General features: G+C 43.5%; 1 protein-coding gene across 2 annotated transcripts in view; it reads left to right on the top strand.

The window, feature by feature from the left end:
• The window catches only part of LOC122930430 (rap1 GTPase-activating protein 2-like), a 135,062-nt gene that overhangs the window by 89,693 nt on the left and 19,078 nt on the right, over positions 1-26,291 (top strand). For both annotated transcript variants that reach the window (XM_044283834.1, XM_044283833.1), the window contains exons 12-15: positions 2,105-2,176; positions 11,425-11,511; positions 11,641-11,775; positions 25,081-25,218. In XM_044283834.1, coding sequence (XP_044139769.1) covers positions 2,105-2,176; positions 11,425-11,511; positions 11,641-11,775; positions 25,081-25,218 — 432 coding nt within the window. The remainder of the gene's footprint in view (positions 1-2,104; positions 2,177-11,424; positions 11,512-11,640; positions 11,776-25,080; positions 25,219-26,291) is intronic.

Raw genomic sequence — 26,291 nt, 5'->3', positions numbered from 1 at the left:
TGATTACTGGGACAACGGGCTGTCCTTACTTCCATCACTGAAGCGTGATCGGAAGATGTGCGAGTACAAGCGCACGCTGGTAGACGCGCTGCTGACAGCGGGGGCTCAGTGGAAGCACAAGGCGAAGGCAGAGGAAAAAGAGGAGGAAGAAGTCGCCAACGCAACTGGGGCACCGCCAGCACCTCAGAAGGGAGGGATAGCATGGCCAAAATGTGGAAAAGCTTTGTCAGCACGCCACAACAACCAGTACCACCAGCTAATACGGAACATCTTAGCAAGAGTCAGCATTTCAGCAACATGGTGGAATAGTACTTGTGCACATGCCCACACGTACTGACTGATGGGTCTGTCCCATTCAACTTCTGGGTCTCCAAATTGGGCACATGGCCTGAGCTTGCCCTTTATGCCTTAAAGGTGCTGGCCTGCCCTGCGGCCAGTGCATTGTCCGAACGTGTGTTCAGCACGGCAGGGGGGGTGATCACAGACAAGCGCAGCCGCCTGTCCACAGCCAACGTGGACAAGCTCACGTTCATTAAAATGAACCAGACATAGATTCCACAGGACTTATCTGTACCTTGTGCTGAGTAGACAAGTATACCGGCCGCAGCCAGCCATTGTTATACTCCAGCGCACTTTCTCTTTGCATTCTCTTTTCTATTTGCCAATGTTTTGGAGTCTTCCCAAATTTATAAAAAATAAATAAAGGGAACAAAAACAACAACAAAAACTGTTTTGGCTACCTCCTCTACCGCTGCTTCCACCTACACCGCCACGTCCACCGCCTCCTCAACCTCCTACTCCACTTTGACATCCGCGGGTCTGCTCATCCCTAGTCATGACACCCTCATGATACGGACCGAGTTAGGATTTACGGTTTACAGATTGTATAATTCACCCATATAAAGTCTATGTCTACTGGTGTGAATAAAATGTCATATGTAAAAATTATTCCAAAGCTACAGCCATTACTACCTGGAACTGTGGCTACTCACTTATACACACAGTATATGCTGTATCTGTAAGTCCCTGTCTTCAGAATATCAAAGTGGTGGCACACAGGTCCCCAACTATGCCATGTGCTGGGGCTTCACTGTAATGTCTCATTCACACATCAGTGATTTATGGACGCGTTCTGTACATGTTTTCCATGGACAGCAAACGTACCCATTCGTTTTAATGTGTGTATTCACACATCTGTGTTTTAGGACGATCTGTGGGTCTGTGGTTTCAGCACAGAAGCATGCACTATTTTGACCATGTTCACAGATCCATTACGTCTATTATATGCCATCTGTGTAAAAAATTAACAGATGGACAAAACGTGGAACCTTCATGGACATCTTTTTAAATGTATCACTGACCATCTTATAATGGATTTCATCATAGACGTGTGAATAAGGCATAACTCTGGGTGTCTAATTATCAGGTGGTATTTGGAAAAAAACTATTTCGGCAGAATGCTAATTTTCATCTTTTCCCATGTTGTCCCTACATAGTTTCTACCTTCATGTCAACCATCTTGAATACTCTTATTTCTTAATTGATGTTTAAAGGTAGACATGAAGAAGTAGAAGGCTCTATTTTTGTGGAATTTAATAATCTACATACTTAAAATGATTTTCCAGGACTTAAATATTGATGGCCTATCCTCAAGACAGGTCATCAATATCAGATCAGTGGAAGTCCAAAACCCGGCACCACTACTGGTAGGTTGTTGACTCCAGGAACTACACAGTGGACAGTAGACTCAATCTACTGTGTAGTTTCTGGCACCAACATACTGCAGCTCAGCTCCCATTCACTTGAAGTACCCTGACACACCACTACACAGTGGACAGAACTTCCTGCCTCCAGCTCCATCCACTGGGGCTACTGGGTGTTGGACCCCCAAAGATCCAATAATTATCACCTATCCTGAAAATAGGCCATTAATATCTATGTCCCAGAAAACCCTTTTAATAAGCATTTTAGAAAAGTTAAAGATCTTAGGTTTCATACTGTCTTGTTTTTATGTCTGGCGAACCTTATAATTATACAATTTGCACAAAAACCCCGTTTGAAGCGTTTGATTATAGTATTTTTTTTTTCTTCTGCATTTATCTAGGTCTCCGTGACAGCACGAGAAGATGTCCCGTCTTTTGGGCCCCCGCTTCCAAATCCACCAGTATTTCAAAAAGTAAGAAATGCAAATGTATCCATGCTCTGTGGGAAGACATAAGGCAATGGGCATTGAAAGCTATTTTTATCCAGATAAACAATTCATTTTATTCAGAAACACCAGATGTGCGAACAACAGGAACGAAAATCTCCGATAAACCTCATTCTGTACATTCAAAATATTGGGTTATAGGGATTTTACAAAAAATGAAGCAAACTAAACAAAGTCTGTCATATAATGTTCATTTTTGCAAGAAAAAAAATCATAATACGAAATGGTTTTAGTAATAGAGATGAGCAAAGTTTTAAAAAATTTGATTCGGCAGATTCACTGACGTTCACCATGAAATTTTATTCATTCTGAATTAATTAATCACAAATCACTATAAATCAAGTATATTCAGGCCACTCTGCCTAATCGCCTAATCATATTCTTCCCACTTGGTGGCCCAGTGCGAATGCTTGGATATTAACCTTTCCCAACTGCCGACGTTAATTTATGTTGGCAGCCAAGCTGGGTGTCTGCTATTTTTAAGAGCAGACACCTGGCACTAATGTCTGCGATTGGCGGTAATTGGAGGAGCCAGAGCGTGAATGCAGCAGCCCCTGTCCTCCTGTGTGATGGTATCAGAGATGGTACACACAGTGGCATACATAGAAAAGTAATGGCCCCATAGCAAGGATCAAACCAGGCCCCCCAAACAGGACAGAAGGGTTTCTGCCTAAACCCCTTTCAATGATCCTTGGACAATTTTTTTCCACTGCCTCATTTGCTAAAAGTTGTTCCTTTAGAAGGTAGAGTCCTGACCAAGTTTTCACCCCTAGTAAAAGAGGGGATGATCCTAACTGTGCCCCCTCTTGCTCTGGGCCCCATAGCAGTCGCATGGTCTGCCGCTATGGTAGTTACGCCCTTGGGTACACAGCATTTAGGCGGGAAAACCTTCCTCAAATCAATAAAATTGAGGGAGTCACAAACATGGCCGCTGGATTATTGCAGTAACACTGTCCCTAGCGCATGAGTGCTTGCCACGTTCCTCTCTATACTCAGCTCACAGGACAATGGCGGAGACAGAGCAGGATGATACTTTAATCGGGCTGTGACATCACAGGGGATGGCTACCTGCGGATTGGTTGGCAATCTTGCGTTCCCGGGCTTCTTACTTTACCTTTAACTTACTTTAACTACTTTAACATTTTAGGAAAAACTAATTGATTACCACGAAACGCAAGAAAATTCGACTTTTTTTGTGAATCGAAGTTTTCCTAAACTTCGGACCGAATTCTGGTTCAAATGCTTCGCTTTGCTCAACACTAGTAATAATACCGTATTGATATTCTTGATATATTGAAATTTGTGATTAATTGCACCATAAATGTGTTGAGACCTAATTAAAAATAAATATATATACAGTATATATAAATATATTTATACTAGTATAGCACAGTATATGAATATTCAGCTTAGAAGATCTGTATCAACAATTTGTCTACCACGATTTTATCTATGAACCAACCAGCAGGACCTGTCATGGGAGGAATACTTACCTGCACTCGATACTCGGTTTTAGCCCCATTTCTACACCAATGTCTTTGCTTGGGGGACACATTACCTCTGCAGCAGAGCACATGAAATCTCCCCCACCATACTGGAAGTTTACATACAGCGACCAAAATGCAGTGAAGAAGAAAAAAAAAAGCCATGGAGAACTGTGGTCTACTACAGGCCAGATGGTTGGTGCTGTTACTGCTCTTTGCATTACTACCCACATTCTAAATCTCGGATAATGAGGCATGGGTCTTTTGTTTGCCACTCATGCGTTTACTAGACTATTTATTATGAAGCCTATAAATGAAAAAATACGGGTTTGATACACAGAAAACTAAACAAACTAAAATTGTAAGTGTTTTTTTCTGTAGCTTAAAGACATTGGTGCAATTTAATATTTCTCCCTTTCAAACACAATACCCACTGGTATTGACAATTTATGTTAGTAAAGCAGTTTTTGTACTAAAATGCGTTTGTTTTAACTACCCGGGATCTTGCAGTACCACAATGCGTTCAGTAACACGTGTATAATAATGGCTTTATTGCAGTAAACTGTGTTTGCTGTAACACTGAACGGTATCTTGCAGTAATATACAATATGTTCAATAACACATGTATGATAATTGTGTTATTGCAGTAAAATGCTTTTGCTGTAACACTGAACAGTATCTGGCAGTAATACACAATGCTTTCAATAACAATGATATAATAATTGCATTATTGCACCAGAATGCTTTTGCTGTAACTACCCATTATCTTGCAATAATACAGAGCTCGTTCAATAACACTGGCATAGTAATTGCGCTATAGCAGTAAAATGCTTTTTCTTTAACTACCCCTTATCTTGCAGTAATATACAATGTGTTCAATAAGACAGGTAAAATGCACTGAAATGTGATGAAATGCTAAATTAAAAATGGTAAATAGAAACAGTTTTTAGTAATAAAAAGGGGGGGGGGGGGGTAATTTGCAGCATAATGTATGCTATATAAGCCCATAAACTCTAAAATAATGTTTTTACAATAAAAAAAAAGGTTGGCTGGCTGTTCATACAGAAAAATGTCAGCTCCTTGCAGGATTTTGTAATGCAGAACTTGCCAGCAAGCTGTGTGAAACAATTGGGACAATAACCAGTCCCTTACTGTCTATGCTATGCTTTCCCTGAAAAAACTATAAGATCCACCCAACTGTATCTCAATATTATCTACCTACAGTGTCCTTACAGTGTATCTAGTAAACTGGCATTGCCAGGCAGACATTGCCACACCACATCCTTTTCACAAGCCTAGCTGGGATCAGAATAGTGTTTCTTCCTCTAAACCAGGGTTTCTCAACTCTGGTCTTCGGGACCCACCTACCAGTCATGTTTTCAGGATGTCCTTAGTATTGAGCAGGTGATATAATTAGTGTCCATGTATCAGGATGTACCACAGGTATTCATTCTGTGGGATATTCTCAAATCCTGACAGGTAGGTGGGTCCCGAGGAATGGAGTTGACAAACCCTGCTCTAAGCAGAAGGACCTGCCCAGTGTTATGTGATCCTTCATCTTCTTCCTCTCCCCTTTTTTTCCTCAATTTTAAAGTTAAAATGGCACAGGGCGCTGTTTTTATGCGATTCATTTAAAACAACAGAAAAAACTTCAGATTTGGTTGGCAGATGTTTTTTTGTAAAATTCATAACAAATCTGACTAGTTTAGAATCGATTCGCCCATCTTTACCTGACAGCTATTGAGGGTATGTAGGCACCTTTGGTGGTCCATATACAGATGTCAACGGATAAGTCAGAGTGCAAGGTTGCAGTTTTCTGTTGATTTCTGAGCATACCAGCTCAACAAGATCCGGACAGGACCTGGTTGACCATTGTTATTACTGGCATTGGTTGCATACCTGTTGCTTTTGCCCATTTAAACAGGACCTGTCACCTCTCCTCACATGTCCACTTGTGTAACTATTTGCATTCCTCATGTAATAACAATTCTGGGGCATTTATTCATATCAGTCTATATTGTGCCATTCCTTTATCATTCATGCTGGAAGTTATAAATGAATTGCCAGAAGTTAGCAATGAAGGTCCAGATGGGTGTTACCAGTTGGGGAAGGGGGGTGTCCCTGCACAGTTTGACACTGGTAGCACTGATTGGTTAGTGACATCCCCAATTAGTAACACCCATCTGGACCTTTATCCCATATGGACTTTCATTGCAAACTGCTAGTCATTTCTTCAAAACTTCTAGAGGGAATATGAAAGGAATGGCACATCAGACCGTCATAAGAATTGTTACTAGAAGAGGAATGCAAATAGTTACTAAAACAGACATGTCAGGAGAGGTGACAGCTTCTCTTTAAGGGTATTTTAGGGGCTATAATTTTTATCTTTAAATAGTATTAAAAGTTATGCTTTAAACACTAGGGTGGACATTTATCAAGACTGGTGTATTGTACACCAGTCTTGATGCCCCCTGTGCAGCTGGAGGATGCGCCAAATTTATGCAGAGGCGCACACATCTAATATACACTGCCTGTCCCAAAAAAAAGTTGCCACCTGGATTTAACTACGCAAATAGTTATGAGCCTTCTAATAGATAATTACTGCATGCGCGATTATCTTTCAGCTGGCAACAAGTTATTTAACCCCAACTGGTGCAATGAGTTGCTTCTCATTTCTAAAACAACCATGTCGAAAGACACATCTCGTGGTCGTGGAAAAGATGTTAGTCTGTTTGAGAAGGGTCAAATCATTGGCATGCATCAAGCAGAGAAAACATCTAACGAGATTGTAGAAACTACTATAATTGGGTTAAGAACTGTCCAATGCATTATTAAAAACTGGAAGGATAGTGGGAACCAATCGTATTCGAGGAAGAAATGTGGCGGGAAAAAATCCCGGATGATTGGTGAAATCAAATCGAAGAAAAACAACAGTAGAACTCAGGGCTATGTTCAATAGTGAAAGTAAGAGCATTTCCACACAATGCGATGGGAACTCAAGGGATTGGGACTGAACATCTGTGTAGCCGTAAGAAAACCACTAATCAGTGAGGCAAACCAGAAAAAAAGGCTTCCATTTGCTAGGGAGCATAAAGATTGGGCTCTGGAGCAATGTAAGAAGGTCATGTGGTCTGATGAGTCCAGATTTACCCTGTTCCAGACTGATGGGCGCATCAGGGTAAGAAGAGAGGCAGATGAAGTGATGCACCCATCATGCCTAGTGCCTACTGTACAAGCCTGTGGGGGCAGTCCTCTGATCTGGGGTTACTGCTGTTGGTCAGGTCTAGATTCAGCAACAGTATGTGCTCCAAGAATGAGGTCAGCTGACTACCTGAAAATACTGAGTGACCAGGTTATTCCATCAATGCCAGGATTCATGGGGCTCAAATTGTGAAAGAGTGGTTCAGGGAGCATGAGACATCATTTTCACACATGGATTGGCCACCACAAGGTCCAGACCTTAACCCCATTGAGAATCTTTGGGATGTGCTGGAGAAGGCTTTGTGCAGCAGTCAGACCCTACCATCATCAATGCAAGATCTTGGTGAAAAATGTATGCAACACTGGATCAAAATAAATCTTGTGACATTGTAGAAGCTTATCGAAACAATGCCACAGCGAATGCGTGCCGTAATCAAAGTTAAAGGCAGCCCAACGAAATATTAGAGTGTGCAATGTTTTATTTTTGGGGGGCGATTTTTGTTTTTGGACAAGCAGTGTATTTGGTGCATTTTCTGGCCATGCCGTGCCACACGCTTACCTCTACGGCAGCCTCCTAGCTACTGTAGATTTAAAGGGAACCTGTCATGTGGATATTTGATTATATTCTAACTAATTATATACAATCATTAACTACAAAAAATTGCCTTAGATGTATTCACTTACTGGTGTGACAGATGGTTACCTCATAATATACACACAAAGATGCCGCATGCCGCATGCTAATGAGCTGATTGGAGCCCAGCGTGATGTTATTGAGTCCAGCGTATATTTAATCAACAGCTATAGCCACTCCCCTGCCAACCTGCGGCTGATTCATATGAAGAATAACTGTCAATCAGCAGCCGGTAGGCGGGGAGAGTCAGGAGCTCATGAATATTCATGTCTCATCATTATCAGCTGGAGCTTTTCAATACAAGATGTTGCCAGATTGACTGGGTCAATTAAAGAAAGTGACCCAGCATTTTGCTAAGAGAATCAGTCACTTATTTATGTTGCCCTTAGTTAGGACACTATAAAACTGGTGACAGGTTCCCTTTAAGTCTTTCTTTACACCAGAAAACTGGTGTGAAGGAAGATAAATGTGGTGGGCCTGCGGCACAGTGCACCCCCTTTTCTGAAGGGGGAAATGTCGCACATTTTGTCACACAAATGGCAAGTGACAAAATGTGTGACCTATTTACGTGTAAATAAGTTAGTAATTGTCCCCCAAGTTTTTTCACTTGGGACCTTGGTATAAAACTGATTAAGATTAAGATTTTAGTGTAGCAATAGGATATAATTAAAGGGAATCTGTCACCTGGCTAATCGCTATTCTACCAGAAGGATGTCCTTACAGCACTTCATACTTTCTTTCCATATGTGTTTTCTTTTCCTTGCAGCTCGCTTTATATCTTAAGAAAATCCACTTTCATCCATATGCTAATGAGTCATTAAGGTACCCAGAAGGGAGTTATTTTAATTTATAGGAGCCCAGGAACGCCCCCTTGAGTGTCCAGGCCGCCATCCTCCAGAGCCCAAGCACGCCTCTCCTCTGCTCATACACTACATCCCCACTATGTCACTAGCAGCTGATATCCCGGCCACCCTTTCCCTTTAGCATCACAGACAAATCTCGCGCAGGCAGTGCCGTACACTGCCTGTGCTCTTCCGATCCAACTGAGGGCATCAATCTCAACTGTTCAGCACTAGGCATGTGCCGGGCCCAGCGATGTTTTCGCCACATGCCTAGTTGAACAGTTGAAACTGATGCCCTCAGTTGGACCAGAATAGGCATTTGAAACATACTGAGGGATCTGTGGAAGGGAAAATGTGGGGTGCCCACTACTATTATCCGTGTTTTTGGACTGCAAAAATGGATATGGCCGTGTGCAGGAGGCCTGAAGCACAGGAGTGGCTGCAGACTGTGCTATGAGCAGCAGCATGCGTGTCACAAGCGGTGTGTAATCTCCAGACCATTGCAGGGAAAGTTAAGGATAATTTGTGGCAATAGCCTTTTGTCATTCTACAGTGACAAAACCAGGATACATAAGGTGAAGAAAACTTTGACTGTCTTTGTATTCGCCTTTTGAATTTTCTAACAGCTTCATTCTCCAGTTTGGAGTCCGTTACATTCAGTAAGGTGATAAAACTGCATTGAGCCTCAGTAAAACAATCTGTGAAACCACACGAGGAATGGAAATCAGCACCTAAATTCTGTACATTTGTGGTTTATACAGCAAGTGAGGTGTGTTATATCCTTTCCTTCCAAGTGCATTGACTCATGTCATTTCTTCCAGCAGAGACACCTGCCATAGACATCCCGCGGCCACCTAACAGTGACTCAGGGAACCAAGCAGCCGGCTCAATAAAATTAACCAATTTATCCTCTAAACCAATGTCTGTGTACTCAGTAGGGAGCAGACCATCATTGGGAGAAAAAAAAATGAATGCCAGCTTTCGGCAGTCAAAATATTAGTCATGATTCTCCCTGAGCTGTCGTAAACGCGTCAGCGTACCACATACCAACCCTGTGCGTCCCTGCTGGTTTCATACAGATGAAAGAGATGCAAGGAAATTTGAATACCAAATGTGTTCAGTATGTCTCACACTTTCTGACTCCTCACCGCTGGGCCCTGCTGGTAGAGTTTGTCTTGCAAAATTCTTTCTTAGGATCAACTTTTATATAACTTTATTATGGACAAAACGAAGTCATGTCTGGGTAGTGTACTGAGCCGGCTCAGCTTTAAAGTGCAATGTACCTTACAGGTAAATATAATACTGTATAACTGGCAGCACGGCATGGATTTTACCTGCACTGCTGTTTCTGACCCGTGATACAGGCCCCCAGGCTGGTAAAAGCAAAGGCGTGAAAAAAAGTGACACCATTACATTTAGAGAAGTTGTTACTTTTCTTCCCTTATATAACAGAGAGCGGGAAGTAAGTTCTCACTGGCCGGTGAATAGTCAAATAGAAATGTCACAAACATCAAAAATGGCAAATATATACTAGGTGGAAAGCTGCCAGCTGTGAAGTTGTAATGTTCCATTCATTTTTGTTGGTTTGGCTAATATTGGGACTTCAATCATTACAAGCACTCCTGGCAGCCATTACAGTACCCATGGGGTGTCAGCCTTCTCCCCTCACCTGTGCTGTGTTGCGCAGGGCAAGGGATTTTTTTTTCACAACCGGGTGACATACTGGGTCTGTATGGAAATGCTGGGCAGTGACTTCCAACTAGTAGTGAGCCCAGTGATGTCATCGGCACCAGTGGGCGGTCTTTAGTGCTTTCTTGGCCTGTACGATGCAGCGCAGGGCCAGGGGAGCATTGGAGCATGAAATGCTCTGATGCTCCACTAATACGTGCTGAATGGGTGAAGAATAGGTTATGTCTGGGTTCAGCTCTGAATCCAGACAACCCTTTTAAAGGCTGTTTCACATGAGCGAGTCCATTGCAGGAATCACGCTCCATTCATCATTCTAGACTTGTAGGAGCGCAGGGCATTATCGTGATTTATAATGCTATGTGTCTCTGCTTACTTCTACATGATTATAGTAACATAAAGCTGTCAGTACAATTCTGTAGAAGTAAGGTCAAGCAGAGGCACATAGCATTATAAATCACAATAATGCCGCGCGCACCTACAAGTCCATAACGGATAATCACGCTCACACATTCCCTAAATGGACTTGCTTGTGTGAAAGAGCCCTTAATAGAAGAATATTGGACAGGGAGAGTGCAGGGAGACTTAATTGTTTATTCCTATGTTTACTAATTCTTACATTAGCTGTAAACTAAGATATGTAATTCAATACCAATGAGATGGAAGCCTTTATTATTCCACTGCCAGCGTGCCAACCAATACCATCCAGTCTGCACCCTTTAGGGGGGCCAAGTCTTAATAATGACCATCCTCATGTTTTCCTGGCTTTACTTCTTCCAAATCATCCGTCAAAGTCTCCATGCCCAAGAAAAGTCAGCAAGATACAGACATAGCTGGAGCTGGAGGTTCCTGATGACATATTCTCATCGATATCAAATGATGTGGAAAAGGAGGAAAAGCAGATGGCAGAAGAAGGGCTCCCACGTGTAGAGCAGTAGAGCATGAGGGTTGGAGAAGTGGGTTCAGCCCCTGTTTAAAGGTGCCTCTTGGCCATTAAAAATTAAATGCGGTCTTCGTTATGAAATTGGATAATTGGCCAACATGGTCGCTCCTTGTGGCTGTACGCTAAGGCCAAGTGGCCTGTTTATACCTGATTTATAGCGATGCGTGACAAATGAATTCGTAATGAATCCAATTTTTTTGTCAAGCTTCGGTGAACTGCAGAATTGAATTTTTCAAAACTTCGCTCATCTCTTCTTATGAATATTTAATTTTGTACTCCAGCATTTCAATCATTTGTGTCCCGTATAAGCAATTTTTCACATATGTAGGTGTCTTTTTCAATTTATGATATAGAGGAGTTTCCTAGTAAAATTAATTCAGCATTGAAACAAATATACAGATTTTGTGATTTTCCTATCTTTCCAGAATGCTGAGTTTCGTGAATTTTTACTGACTAAACTTATTAATGGAGAGCATGCCTGCTGCAAGTCTGACAAGTTTGCTAAGCTTGAGGTAAGTAAACCCCATGTAAATACATCTGTTGGTTCGAGTGCTTAATGTGTTCTGGTATAGCTTTATCCACCTTACAGTTATTTTTAGGAATTAAATATATCTTCCTTTTCTACATCTTGCTTCACCTAGGACCGGACAAGAGCTGCTCTTTTGGACAATCTTCATGATGACCTTCATGTGCATACACAGGCTATGCTTGGCTTAGGTCCAGAAGAAGACAAGTTTGAGAATGGCGCTCATGGAGGTTTCCTGGAGTCCTTCAAAGTGAGTAAAGAGGCGTACCCATTTATAATAACCTACTGTACCCCAGTTTACGTAAAACTCACATTTAAAGGGGTTGTCTATTTAAAAAAAAACTTTTTTCATCTACTCAACTGGGGAATTCTTAGCCAATAGAGGGGAGTTCTGTGTTCAGGATCCTCATCATTTAGCAAGAGTGGCAAACAGTTAAAAAGGATGTCTCTCGCTCTATAAAGACCTATTTTGTCGTACATTACACAGACAACCCATTTGTGTGTGTTTCATGTAATGCTTAATTTCCCCTGAGATGGCGCTGTAGGGAATGTTTACTGCCAGATCACCCAACCCATTACTGCTGATTGCCGGGGTCCCAGCAAGAAGACGCTCTGTGATAAGCTTATTGTCAAGGGAACCTTCTAACAAGTAGATACTGCTCAAAGTGGAGAACCCCTTTTATATATATATATATATATATATATATATATATATATATTCCTTTCATATAAAGTTTGTTAAAGGGGTTATCCAGGAATTGGTACTGGTGACCTATTCTCAGGATAGGTCATCATTCTTACATCGGCGGGGGTCCAAATCCCAGCTCCCCCACCGATTAGCTCTTTCAGGGAACTGCCACACTCCCCGAAGCTCTGGTGAGGTGAGCGCAGCCATCTCCTGGCACCATACACTGTATAGCAGCTGTGCTCAATATTGCAGCTCAGCCCCATTGACTTGAATGGAGCTGAGCTGCAACTAGGCCATGTGATGTACGGTGATGTCACATAGCCTAGGAAGAGGCCACAGAGCTCACTCCAGCCTCTTCTAACAGCTGATTGGTGGGGGTCCTGGGTGTTGGACCCCTGCCGATCTGCTATTGATGACCTATCCAGAAGATATCTAGTAGAAAAATGTGGAATGCACACGGACAGTATCCGTATTTTGTGGATCTGTGGTTTGTGGACAAACAGATAAAGTTGTGTGTTTTGAAGGGATTGTCCAGGATTATTTCTTCAAATCCTCCAAACCCCGCCAAATCCACCTACACCCAGCAGTACCTGTACAGAGATCTGTACCTTCCAGTCCCTACGGCTCTGTGGCTTCGTGGCTCCTAGCCTGTCTGCAGTGGACTTTTTCTCCTGTCAACTTCCTTGTGAAAGGGATCTTGTGTGCCAATGCAATTGACTGTCCTCGAGCAGCACGTGACCCTGCAGTGATGCGCTGCTTGGTAGCACCTCAACCCTGAGGCCAGTTATGTGCCCTCATCCGTGTGGAAGTTGACAGGAGGGGACCGGAGTGAGGACAACCCAGAAGTCACAGAGACAAGAATGGAGCACAGGGGAGCAGGTAAATATAGACATCTTCACATGTACTGGACAAACCACTTTAACCCCTTCCTGCTGCAGCGATTTTCCGTTTTTGTGTTTTCATATTTCGCTCCCTGCCTTCCTGAAGCCATGAGGTTTTTTTTATTTTTCCGTTCACACAAGTTGTACTTTCTAATGCCACCATTTTATATTGCATACAATGTAGTGGGAAGCAGGAAAAAAAATATCCATACGGGATAGAATTTGAAAAAAAAAAATTCTGCCACAGGTTTAGGGGTTTTGTTTTTAAGGCATTCACTATACAGTAAAACTGACTATTTTTCTTCATTCTCCAGGTTAGTACGATTACATTGATAACACACTTGTATAGTTTTTTTGGCGTTTTAATGCTTTTGAAAAATATATATTTTTTCTTGTCATCACTGTATTCTGACCCCTATAACTTTGTTATAGTTATGTGCAATGAGCAGGACCGTGGTACGGTTACCCGGACGCCAAATTATGCAGTGGGTCAGGATATGGGTATAATACTCTATAGTTCTGTTTGTGACGCCAATTGCAGCGTGCGCAGGGTACTGTCACAGGCCCCCTTAAGGTGTTGTAACTCGCGTACCAGGTTAGGAATGCCAGAGTGGTGTAATATCTCTGTATGATAGTGGCAATAGTGTCAACGGTGTCTCCTGCCTGGGTACGGCTGGACTCCTGGATCCTGGCTCACTTGCAATAAAATGAGTGTAGTGCTAGTAGGAGTAATAGAGGAATTTGGAGCATTAATTGAGATCCAGACCCTTGGTAAAGTTCAAACTTGTCTTTACTGATGGTAACCTTCATCCAAGCAAGATACAGCTTTAGTCTTTGGGTCCCAGCAGGTATTGGCAATGGTTGGCAGGAATTTATCTTCTGCTCGCTCATTTACCTAGAGCTTGCAGGACAGGACGTCTGCTTGTTAGCTCTAAACTGTGGCAGGAACTTGGCTTCTGCACTTTCTATCTTCTGCTGTATAGGGACTGACTAGCTGAGGAGGAATATGGCTTCTCCTGGGTCTCTGGACTTTACTCACAGTTGTCTTCACAGGGTATGGCTTCTTCCTGGAACTGGAGTTGTCTGCTTGCTTCTTCAAGCTGAGGCTGCAGAGCTCAGGCTGGGGATGGGGATCAAAGTCTCAGCCGAGACAAGATCCTGGCTTGATTCCCTATATCTGGGAGCTCCTAAACGCACAGCCTTTCCCTAGCAGGGGTGGTTGGCACACTCCCTCTAACTTCCTTCTCCACACATGAGGCAGGATGTGGGAGCAACCGACTCTGCTCACAGAGGGGAGAGCCAAGCTGGAATGAACTATTCCAGCCTAGAAACACTAAACTGAACTTAAATCCTTGCCAGAACATTGCTGCCACCTGCTGGTGAACATGGAAATTACAGCAATATAAAATTAACAAGGTTTTCAATGCACATTTGTGGGGATATAATGTAAAAGTACACGAGATGACAAGGTAAATGCTCTTAGGAGGTTGTAGCAGGGTAAAAGAGTTTCGTAATATACACATTTTCCAACAAGGGTACCACCCCCGTGGACCTGGTTGGGAACTGAGGAAATGACATAGCAGCCAATCATTTACAGCTTTACGGTTTAAACACAAAAACTAACCCTATTCAACAAACACAATGGCATTGTCTGTGATCAAACACAATGGCATTGTCTTTGACGCAATTAACTAACACAATGGCATGGTCTGTGATGCAATTAACAAAATACAATTACCAAAACACATTGGGCTCTGCCTGTGATACAATTACCAAACATAATGGGCTAAGTTAATCACTCACAGGCAGAAATCACATATTTTTCCCAAAACACAGAAAACACCTCAAAACCCCACATACCCCCATAATGTATACATCCATGGATATCTCTGATCTGGGTGAACAACATATCAAAAAATCACCCAGATCCGAGCAGGGGTTCACGAATTCCATGGAAGTCACATTTGGCTGACCGCAAGCATGGCTTTCCTGCCCAAAACAGTTCCACAGATTTAGGCTGTGCCGCCGGTCTGTCTTCTCCTTCAAAGTTAGTATATGGGACATAATCCTGAGGCAAGCTGGCAAACAGGCCCCTCCAAAACCCAGTGGCGAGGTTAGTTTCGCCACATACACATAATGAGCCTGGAAGCCTAGTACAGGCGCAGTAACATAGTAACATAGTACATAAGGCTAAAAAAAGACATTTGTCCATTCTGTTTGGCCTGTTATCCTGCAAGTGGATCCAGAGGAAGACAAAAAAAAAAACTGTGAGGTAGAGAGCAGTCTCATTACTATGTATGAACGCCTTCCCCGATCTCCTCAGGGGGAGGCGTTCCTTACCCAGAAGCGCATGCTTCCAGCTTTTAGCCCTCTTAGACACCTTAGGCATCTGAGGTTAAATGTCCACGGTATTAACGCTAATTGCAGACTTTTGCCATGGGAGCAAGCACCATCTTTAAAGACCCGACATCAGCAAGGGGTTAAACTTCTTCTATTTTTATATCTACTTCTTGTTTGGCTAACAAACAATAGATGACTGATCCCAGCATGCCTATCTCCATGTAGCCTATTTTTACCAATATTACTATAACATCGCATTGTATTATATGTGACTGACTAAGGGAGTTTTGTGCTATGTTGTGTTTTATGAATGGTTTAAGAATTGCAGCAGCTTTGGACTGGCAAACCTGGCCCATTTATCTTTTGTCTGGATGGGTATTTATTTGAATGGCCGCACGAAAAGCCCCATTTCCCTGGTTAGCCACTATTGGTTCCAGCTGATTGCTAAGGCAGCTGCAGTATTAAAGGGGTTGCCTATGATGAGTCAACCATTTTAAAGTGAATCTGTTATCAGACTACGGTCTGTACGAGTATGGGCATAGGTCTGCTCTCCTCCAAAAAGGTGCAAAAACTATCGACACTATGTTGTGTCATTCCTCTATTATTCCTCCTGGAGGTTTATCAATAAAGGTTACCAGTTAGGGGTGTGTCCCTGCACAGTCTGACACTGGCAGCACTGATTGAATAGTGTCAGACTGTCCACACACACCCCGCTGGTAAAGTTATAGCCACACATGCATTTTTTTTTTGTTGCCATTTTTGAAGCCAAACTCAGAAGTAGATCATAAGTGGAGGCCACATATAAAGATACCACTTCTCTTTTTTTTAATCCACATCTGGTGTTGGCTTAAAAAACTGCTTTAAAAAACCTCATGAACAGCACAACATACAGTCATAAGAATAGATGCGAGAATTGTGATTTTATAGGGGATACAATTATTTGCTAAATCAGACATGTCAGGAGAGGCGACAGGTCCCCTTTAAACAGCGTGTAAATGACTTCTCAATGATCAGCTACTGTACTATTAGGTTCTTGAGAAGAACACAGGATTTTCTTAGTAAATGGAGCAGTTCCTTAAAAATAAGAAATATTTTCTGTTAAACATGTTCATATATATATATATATATATATATATATATAGTGCTTTCTCTAACTGACATGCCATGACCAGATGGCATGTACGGATACCGGGAGAGCTGCCAGAACTGACATTTATGTGGATACAGGCAGCTGCAGAACGGTTAATTAAAGAGTACCGCTCTGATTTTAGCAGCGTTTAGCCTTCAGAACGCAGACTCTGGGTTTGATGAGCATTTAAGCCCCTGGTAGCTGTGCCACTTCGAAGGATAATGGCTGGCATGGCTGTCGGGTGAGGTGTGTGACTTGTAATAGCATACTACATGCTCTATGATTGCTTGGGATTGCAGTCCGCCTCTTCCGATTGCATTCTTATTTCAGATAAATAGTGTGTTAAGTCACGATATATTGTTCACTAATCTGCAAAACTCTGCTTTTTGCTTTGGTAATAAGTAATGTGAATAATTTAGTATGTACACAGCTCTAATATGCACACCGTTGCTTGCCGTACTGTGCAGTATACTGTACATCAGTAGTGGGCTACAGTGAAGACCTTAAAGGGCATCTGTCAGCAGATTTGTACCTATGAAACTGACCTGCTACATGTGCACTTGGCAGCTGAAGGCATCTGTGTTGGTCCCATGTCCATATGTGCCCACATTGCTGAGAATAATGATGTTTTAATATATGCAAATAAGCCTCTAGGAGCAACAGGGGTGTTGCCATTACACCTAGAGGCTCTGCTTTCTATGCAACTCCCATGCCCCCTATACTTAAACCAGGCTTTTTAATTCTGGCAGTTTGTTCTGACGGAGGAACAGACTGCTGGAAGTCACTGTATCCAACGTGCAAAAAGTCCTACATGTAGTAATTTTTGTCTGGCCGAAAGCCGGCATATATGCCGGAAAGTTGCTGGATCTCCACCAGATCCCATTACAGTGAATAGAGATCTGGAGGTCCATGGTAGTATCTGGCTATTGAGAAAACCATCCTTTCCACACTTCAATGCCATTTTTTTAAATCCAAATTCAGTGATAATTTATTTGTTAAATTATCTTGGCAAAATATGATGGTCGAACTCTAAAGGCGGGTTTAGACTGAACGATGTAGCAGAGGATTGTTGAGAAGGAAGCGTTCCTTCCCGACAGTCGGCTGCACGCTCAGTGGAGGAGACCACTGCATTTACATGGAGCAATCTTCTTCACAGTATGAGGATGAGGAGTCGCTATTGCGATCCCTCGTCTCTATACTTAATGGTTGTTTCTGGGCAACAGATCGCTATTTACACAGCATGTTCATTTGCCCAGAAACGATGATTGGTGGTGCCTGCACGAACGACAGATTCACCCGATGAATGAAGTGATTGGGAACAAGCACCCAAAAGTTATGCATTAGCAGGGACAGATGCCTGCCTCTGCACGCGTGGTAATGTGTCAGAAGAAACAGTGGTCTGTACTGCATAAGCCTCGAAAAATCATCCATTTTATTTGGGAGCAGCAGCAGAACAGTGTGGATGTGAAAATGTTTGGATCTATGTTGTGTAATGGTAATAGTGGCAAGTGGCAGCAGTAGCAGCACAGCATGAATGTCACGGAAGGTGTACAGGAAACAAGACAATGCAAAATGAATATATGACTCACTGGATCTAAAACTAAGGAACAAAAGGGAGACCCCTGCATAAGACCTGGCACTCTCCCTGACTCTGCTCAGCCTATGCGAACACCCCAATGGTGGATGATCGCATATCCTCATACCTCGACTATATAACACCTGAACACCCTACAATAGTGAGGGGACTCGACCACCGGCTCCCTACACTAGACACGGAGGGAGTCAGGGTCACCTGGGATCCAGCAAACATAAAATCACAAATGAATGTACAACACTTATCTTGTAGAAGACTGGGAAATAGGATCAGCATGCACACACACTCCAGGAAGTTGTATAAACCGCACACTAATGCATTATGGGGAGGAATTTAAAGGGATGCAATCAGTCCAACTACAAGACAACTGAGAGAGGCTAACAAGATGAGGAACTGAAAACCAAAACAAAGAAAGCTCAAGGAGGAGGTTCTGAAAGGCATCTGTCAGAGCTTCTCAGATGTCTGGTTGCGACAGTACCCCTCCCTCTACGAGTGGACTCCGGACACTCAGAGCCCACCTTCTCAGGATGGGACCTATGGAAAGCCCTAATGAGACAAGTGGCCTTAATGTCCGTCACTGGGACCCACATCCTCTCCTCAGGACCATAACCCTCCTAATGAACGAGGTACTGGAGAGAACCGCAGACAACACGAGAATCCACAATCCTAGAGACCTGAAATTCAAGATTACCATCAACCATAATCAGAGGAGGAGGAGGCAAAGGCGAGGGTACAATGGGTTGAACATAAGGTTTTAATAAGGACTTATGAAAAACATTATGGATCTTCCAAGTCTGAGGAAGATCAAGACGGTAGGCAACAGGATTGATGACAGACAGGATTTTGTAAGGCCCAAAAAACTTAGGACCCAACTTCCAGGAGGGAACCTTCAATTTGATATTCTTGGTAGACAACCACACCAGATCACCAACATTCAGGTCCGGACCAGGCACACGTCTCTTATCTGCCACACGCTTATATCTCTCACTCATGCTCTTTAGATTATCCTGAATCTTTTGCCAAATCGATGACAAAGATGAGGAGAATCTGTCCTCATCAGGTAAACCAGAAGACCCCTCTCCCGAGAATGTCCCAAACTGCGGATGAAACCCATATGCACCAAAAAATGGTGACTTATCAGAGGACTCCTGACGACGGTTATTTAAAGCAAACTCGGCAAGGGACAAAAAAGAACACCAATCCTCCTGATTCTCCGCCACAAAACAGCGCAGATATGTCTCCAGATTCTGATTGACGGGTTCTGTCTGGCCATTCGACTGCGGGTGGAAAGCAGAAGAGAATGACAACTGAACCCCCAAGCGAGAACAGAAAGCCTTCCAGAATCTGGAAACAAACTGCGTGCCCCTATCAGAAACTATGTCTGAAGGAATACCATGCAATTTGACAATGTGATCAATAAATGCCTGCGCCAGCGTCTTAGCATTGGGCAAAGCAGGAAAAGGGATGAAATGCACCATTTTACTAAAACGGTCCACCACCACTAGAATCACAGTCTTCCCCGAGGAACGAGGCAGGTCCGTAATGAAGTCCATGGACAGATGTGTCCAAGGATGGGAAGGAATGGGTAAGGGAAGGAGAGGACCTGATGGCCGTGAATGAGGAACTTTGGCACGAGCGCAAGTCTCGCAGGCTGCCACAAAACCCTCAACCGACTTACGAAGCGCAGGCCACCAGAATCTCTGAGCGATGAGATCCACTGTGGCTCTTGCCCCCGGGTGCCCAGCAAGGACCGTATCATGGTGTTCCTTAAAAATCTTGTGTCTTAAAGCGAGAGGCACAAACAACCTCCCAGGAGGACAAAGATCAGGAGCCTCTGACTGGGCTGCCTGCACCTCTGCCTCCAATTCAGGAAAAAGAGCAGAGACTACCACACCTTCAGCCAAAATGGGACCCGGGTCTTCAAAATTCCCACCTCCAGGAAAACAACGTGACAGGGCATCTGCCTTCACATTCTTAACCCCGGGGCGGAACGTGACAACAAAATTAAACCTTGAAAAGAACAAAGACCATCTGGCCTGTCTCGGGTTCAGACGCTTGGCTGACTCCAAGTAGGCCAGATTTTTATGGTCAGTAAACACGGTAATAGGATGTCTGGCTCCCTCTAGCCAATGGCGCCATTCCTCAAAAGCCAACTTGATGGCCAACAATTCCCTATCTCCCACATCGTAATTTCTCTCTGCGGAGGAGAGTTTCTTCGAGAAAAAGGCACACGGTCGCCATTTGGCAGGAGAGGAACCCTGAGACAAGACCGCACCCACACCCACCTCAGAAGCATCAACCTCAACTATGAAGGGTAGAGAAATATCAGGTTGTACCAAGATGGGAGCGGAAGCAAAACTCTCCTTGATATTAGAAAAGGCCTTACGCGCCTCTACCGACCAGGAAGAAAAATCTACCCCCTTTCTGGTCATATCAGTGAGTGGTTTAACAATAGAGGAATAATTCGAAATAAACACCCTGTAATAATTGGCAAGGCCCAAAAAATGCATCAGCGCCTTCTGATTCTCAGGAAGCTCCCACTCAAGCACAGCGCGGACCTTCTCGGGGTCCATGCGAAAACCAGAAGCGGAGAGAAGAAACCCCAGAAATTGAATTTCTGGAACCGCAAACACACATTTTTCCAGTTTCGCATATAATTTTTTCTCCCGCAGGATGAGCAAGACCTGACGTAAGTGTTCCTTATGAGTTTTGAAATCAGGAGAAAAAATCTAAATGACATCCAAATACACTAATACAAATTTTCCCATTAAATGATAAAAAATGCTGTTCACGAAATGCTGAAAAACGGCTGGGGCATTCATCAAACCAGAAGGCATAACCAAATTCTCAAAATGGCTCTCAGGGGTATTGAAGGCCGTCTTCCATTCGTCTCCTTCTCTGACCCTGACCAGGTTGTATGCCCCTCTTAGATCTAATTTGGAAAAGACTTTAGCCCCAACAATCTGGTTAAACAGGTCCGGGATCAGAGGAAGCGGATAAGGGTCACGAATAGTGATACTGTTCAGCTCCCTGAAATCCAGACAAGGTCTTAAAGAACCATCTTTTTTCTTAACAAAAAAAAAACCAGCGGCAACAGGTGACTTCGAGGGTCGTATGTGTCCTTTTCTCAGACTCTCAGAGATATAAGCATGCATAGCGACCCTTTCAGGTTGGGAAAGATTGTATAAACGAGATTTAGGCAGCTTGGCACCTGGGATGAGATTAATAGGGCAATCGTACTCCCTGTGCAGGGGAAAATCCTGAACTCCACTCTCAGAGAAGACATCCGAAAATTCAGAGAGAAAAGGTTGTAAGTCTTAGTAGAAACCTCAGAAACAGATGTTGTGAGGCAATTCTCTCTGCAAAAGTCACTCCAACCATTTATTTGCCTCGCTTGCCAATCAATGGTGGGGTTATGTTTAGTGAGCCAGGGTAGCCCCAACACAAGAGGAGTAGGTAATCCGCTAAGGACGAAACATGACACATCCTCAACATGAACATCACTCACAATTAAACGAATATTGTGAACTATGCCCTTTAATGATTTCTGAGAAAGTGGAGCGGAATAAATAGCAAAAACAGGAATATCCTTTCCCAAAGTGCATACCTGGAAACCATGAGTTATCGCAAAATGATTATCAATGAGATTGACAGCTGCTCCACTATCTACAAAAATCTCACAAAAAATGTTCTTGCTCTCTAGCGCCACCCTGGCAGGCAGGACAAAACGGGAACTACAAGCAAACGGAAAACCTTCAATTTCCGCCTCAACCCTGCCAATAGTAACAGATGGAACATTTTTAAAAGATTTTTTCCTTTTTGTTTCTTTATTACTCCCAGAAAACTGCCTGAATCTCCTAGAGGGACAAACATTTGCCAAATTATTTATACCTCCACAACAAAAACAAACCTTCCCATGCAGGCTGAATCTTCTATTGTCAGAGGCAATCAACCCCAGCTGCATGGGCTCCTGCTCAGAAGGGGCTGACAGCGACTGATACCCCTGCGCACAGAATGAGACCGCTGCACTGTCCTGGGACTGAGTATGACAGGAAGGAGAGATCTCTCCTCTCTCTCTAAGACGCCTGTCAATACGAACGGCCTGAGACATAGCAACGTCCAAGGAGATAGGCTTCTCATGAAAGGCAAATGCATCTTTCAATCCCTCTGAAAGACCATGGCAAAATTGACTTCGGAGTGCAGCATCATTCCAACCAGTATCAACTGCCCATCTCCGAAATTCTGAGCAGTAAATCTATGTGGATTGTTTACCCTGGCATAACAGACGTAGTCTAGACTCAGCCAAAGCAACACGATCCGGATCATCATATATCTGACCCAGGGCTAAAAAAAATTCATCCACTGAACGGAGGGGCCGTGCCCCCACCGGCAGCGAAAAGGCCCACGACTGAGCGTTACCCCTGAGCAGCGATATAATGATCCCCACCCTCCGTTCCTCATCACCAGAGGAATGGGGAAGAAGGCGAAAATGGAGTTTGCAAGCCTCTCTGAAACGCACAAAATTCTCACTACCCCCGAAGAACGTATCCGGGAGCGAGATCTTAGGCTCAGAACAAACTCCATGAACGCAAGCTGAACCGGTCACTAGAAACTGAGAAAGAGTCTTACGGAGATCAGCTACCTCCAATGAAAGACCCTGGAAGCGTTCAGTCAAAAGTGAAACCGGATCCATGCTTGAGACGGTTTTGGCGGTTTATAATGTCACGGAAGGTGTACAGGAAACAAGACAATGCAAAATGAATATATGACTCACTGGATCCAAAACTAAGGAACAAAAGGGAGACCCCTGCATAAGACCTGGCACTCTCCCTGACTCTGCTCAGCCTATGCGAACACCCCAATGGTGGATGATCGCATATCCTCGTACCTCGACTATATAACACCTGAACACCCTACAATAGTGAGGGGACTCGACCACCGGCTCCCTACACTAGACACGGAGGGAGTCAGGGTCACCTGGGATCCAGCAAACATAAAATCACAAATGAATGTACAACACTTATCTTGTAGAAGACTGGGAAATAGGATCAGCATGCACACACACTCCATGAAGTTGTATAAACCACACACTAATGTATTATGGGGAGGAATTTAAAGGGATGCTAACAGTCCAACTACAAGACAGCTGAGAGAGGCTAACGAGATGAGGAACTGAAAACCAAAACAAAGAAAGCTCAAGGAGGAGGTTCTGAAAGGCATCTGTCAGAGCTTCTCAGATGTCTGATTGTGACAATGGAACAGACAAGCCAACAGATGTGGGTGCAGCTATGTTGGGGTAGTAGAATAGTATTAGAGGCAGCTGTGTAGAGGAAATGGTAGTAGAAGTAGGGGTAATGGAAGTGGCAGTAGGGGATTAGCAGCGGGCGTAGCCGCAGTTATACAGTACGGAACATGATGGTAGACACTGACAGTGGTGTGCTGGGGCCACTGTCAGAAATGGCAGACCTATTTATTGGCATCAGTTGGAGTTATTGTTGTTAAGGTGGTACATCTTAATTTGCTGATTTGCATTAGCCTGGAGCAGCAGATGAAAAAAATATGAAACAAACTGCTCCATTATGTTCATTATTCTGAACCGGATGTTGCTGCTGTGGCTTTTGTTAACTTCAGCAAGCTGCATACACGGTGTATCCTGATAATATAGCAATTTGGCCTTCTTTTCAGCAACAGGAAAACATTTTGCTTTGATACTGTGGGTCTAAAAGCATGACAGCTTGTCATGCTTGCCAGCATGCCTGAGGACCCAGTTCTTTCCAGCTGTGCCCCAGCTGCGATAATTAACTATCATGGCTGGTGTTGTCATGATCAGCTTTGTGCTCCTCCACTACTGACTTCTCCTCCTCTTCCAGTGGTAGCTCCTCATCCTCTTCCATGGAACTATCTCAGGGTGGCCAACAAGATGCAGAAGCTGATCTTCTTTTTCCATCCTTTTTTTGCATCAGTGTGAGTGTATGTTCTTATATAAATATCACAAGGATGATTCTGTTGATACCGCAGTTGTCTTTACTGACAAATCTGGTGGCGTCTTTAAAGGGTCTGAGACACACTTCTCTGATGAGCACCTACTGCTTGACCTTAAAACAACACAAACTCCCTGCCAGGATGGTCTGGTGCATAACAGAATCAATCACCACTCCACAGGATCTGGACCTCTGCCGATCTGACATTGATGACCTATCCTGAGGATGGGCCACCAATATCGGTAACTGAACAACCCCTTTATATCTATCAGCACAGACATTTGGACCTAAAAAGGACATGATGTTAAAAAGTGGATTGTGTTTACCGATCCCTTGACTCCCCTCCCCCTCTTTAGACTATTCAGCACAAGGCTGTCCACTGGTAAAGACCTTCCAACTCTTGTATCCCAGTTGATTACAAGTCTACTTTCCGGCATCCTTCACTGTATGTATTCTCGGTGCATGACTATGCAATTTCTGACAAAATATGGCTGAAAAAAAAATAAGGTGACCTTTTTCAAACGCATCAGCTGCTGTTATACACAGGCATGTCCATTGCCTTTGTCTTTTTTAATAATGGTATATTGCTGATCATAAAGTGCTGTCTGTCAAAGGCTGACATTTTCTTTAAAACCTTATGATATATACATGTGCTCCTGTGTAACATCTTAAAAGGCCACAGCCGCACACTATGTGGGGAGAATATGGCCTCTAGAGTAACCCTATAAGAGATAGCGCCTCTGTTGAGCACTCACAAAGGATATAAAGCTATCGGATGAAGGCATATTTGAGGACAAGGACAAGTTCAGCAGGTAATATATGTTTGGATTAATCTTTATGCGGTAAACAATGGCTCTTATCTGACAGCAAACATTCTCTGGTGGCTTTATGGTCAGCACATAATAAAATCTGTTTGTTTTCCGTGTCTTTTCTTTGTCTAAGAGAGCTATTCGGGTACGCAGTCATTCCATGGAAACTATGGTGGCAAGTCAGAAAAAGCATCAATCCGGGGGCTTATCTGGGAGCCTGAGCGGAGGCATGGTGCACACAACTGCTGAAATCACCAAAACCACGTTCTCTGTAAGCACTGTGAATGTTTACTGGGGTCTTCTAATTGTATGGGGATTTATTCATCTCGCAGCAAACGTTTGGCCTCTATGGCTCTTTTATTTTAAGCCATATTATACTGAGCCATAAAGTATGCATGAGCCCATTCACCAGACTGTGCATTGTGGGCCCACACTTATAGGGGTTATGCCAGATATGATATATACATGACACTCTTTCTAACAAATTTAGAACCAGATCTGTAAACTCACATGCCCCCCCCCCCCCCCCCCCCCCATTCACCGCTCCAATTGCTCTGCTAGATTTATATCAAGCTGGCAGCTTGGGGGGGGGGGGGGGGCATGTACTTTCTCATGGGGCATGCCCTTTCTGCTGCTGGAAGTTGAAGGATAGAACTGAGCATGTATGTCAACCTCAGTGAGCAGGACAGAGAAAAAATGAAAACAGCAGGTGGCGCTATACAGATAGATTTCAGTGATTAACTCATTGGCTATACTGAGGGGGTCATTTATCACCAGATAAACACCACTTTTGTGGCGTCTATCTGGCGCAGATTCTGTCGCACGCTTTTTCCCTGCTCATGCCAGGTCTAAAAAAAGTGGGCATGGCGTGACTGGAGAAGGTGGCCGGCAGGCCCGTCTTATTCATCATTTTCTACGCCTGATTTAGGCGTAGAAAATGGTGTAAATGTAAGACCGCAAGAAAGATGTCTTACATTTAGAGTTAGCGCTAGATGTGCTGAAGTTATACAGAGGCCGGCACCTCTACATAACTCCGGCGATCCTCCGCCAGTGCACGGACAAGACACGCCAGTCTTAATAAATGTCCCCTTAAATTTTTATTTGCTTACAATTATAAAAGTATTCGGATCCAACTGCTGGTTTGAAAAATGTAAAATATTTTTCTTGAGACAACCCCTTTCATAAAAGCAGGAGTCTGTGGGGAAGGAAGTTTGAATAAGAGACTTCCCACAAGACAGTAGACCGCTTTCCTGAATGCACGTAGGTCTATGTAACATATTATATCAGTCCAGGCTACAAGCACTGTTCCTGTGAGTGGTGTACTCAGGAAATGATAGAGGTAAA

This window comes from Bufo gargarizans, chromosome 3, assembly GCF_014858855.1.
Source record: "Bufo gargarizans isolate SCDJY-AF-19 chromosome 3, ASM1485885v1, whole genome shotgun sequence".
NCBI lineage: Eukaryota > Metazoa > Chordata > Amphibia > Anura > Bufonidae > Bufo > Bufo gargarizans.
This window is presented reverse-complemented; position numbering and strand designations above follow the sequence as displayed.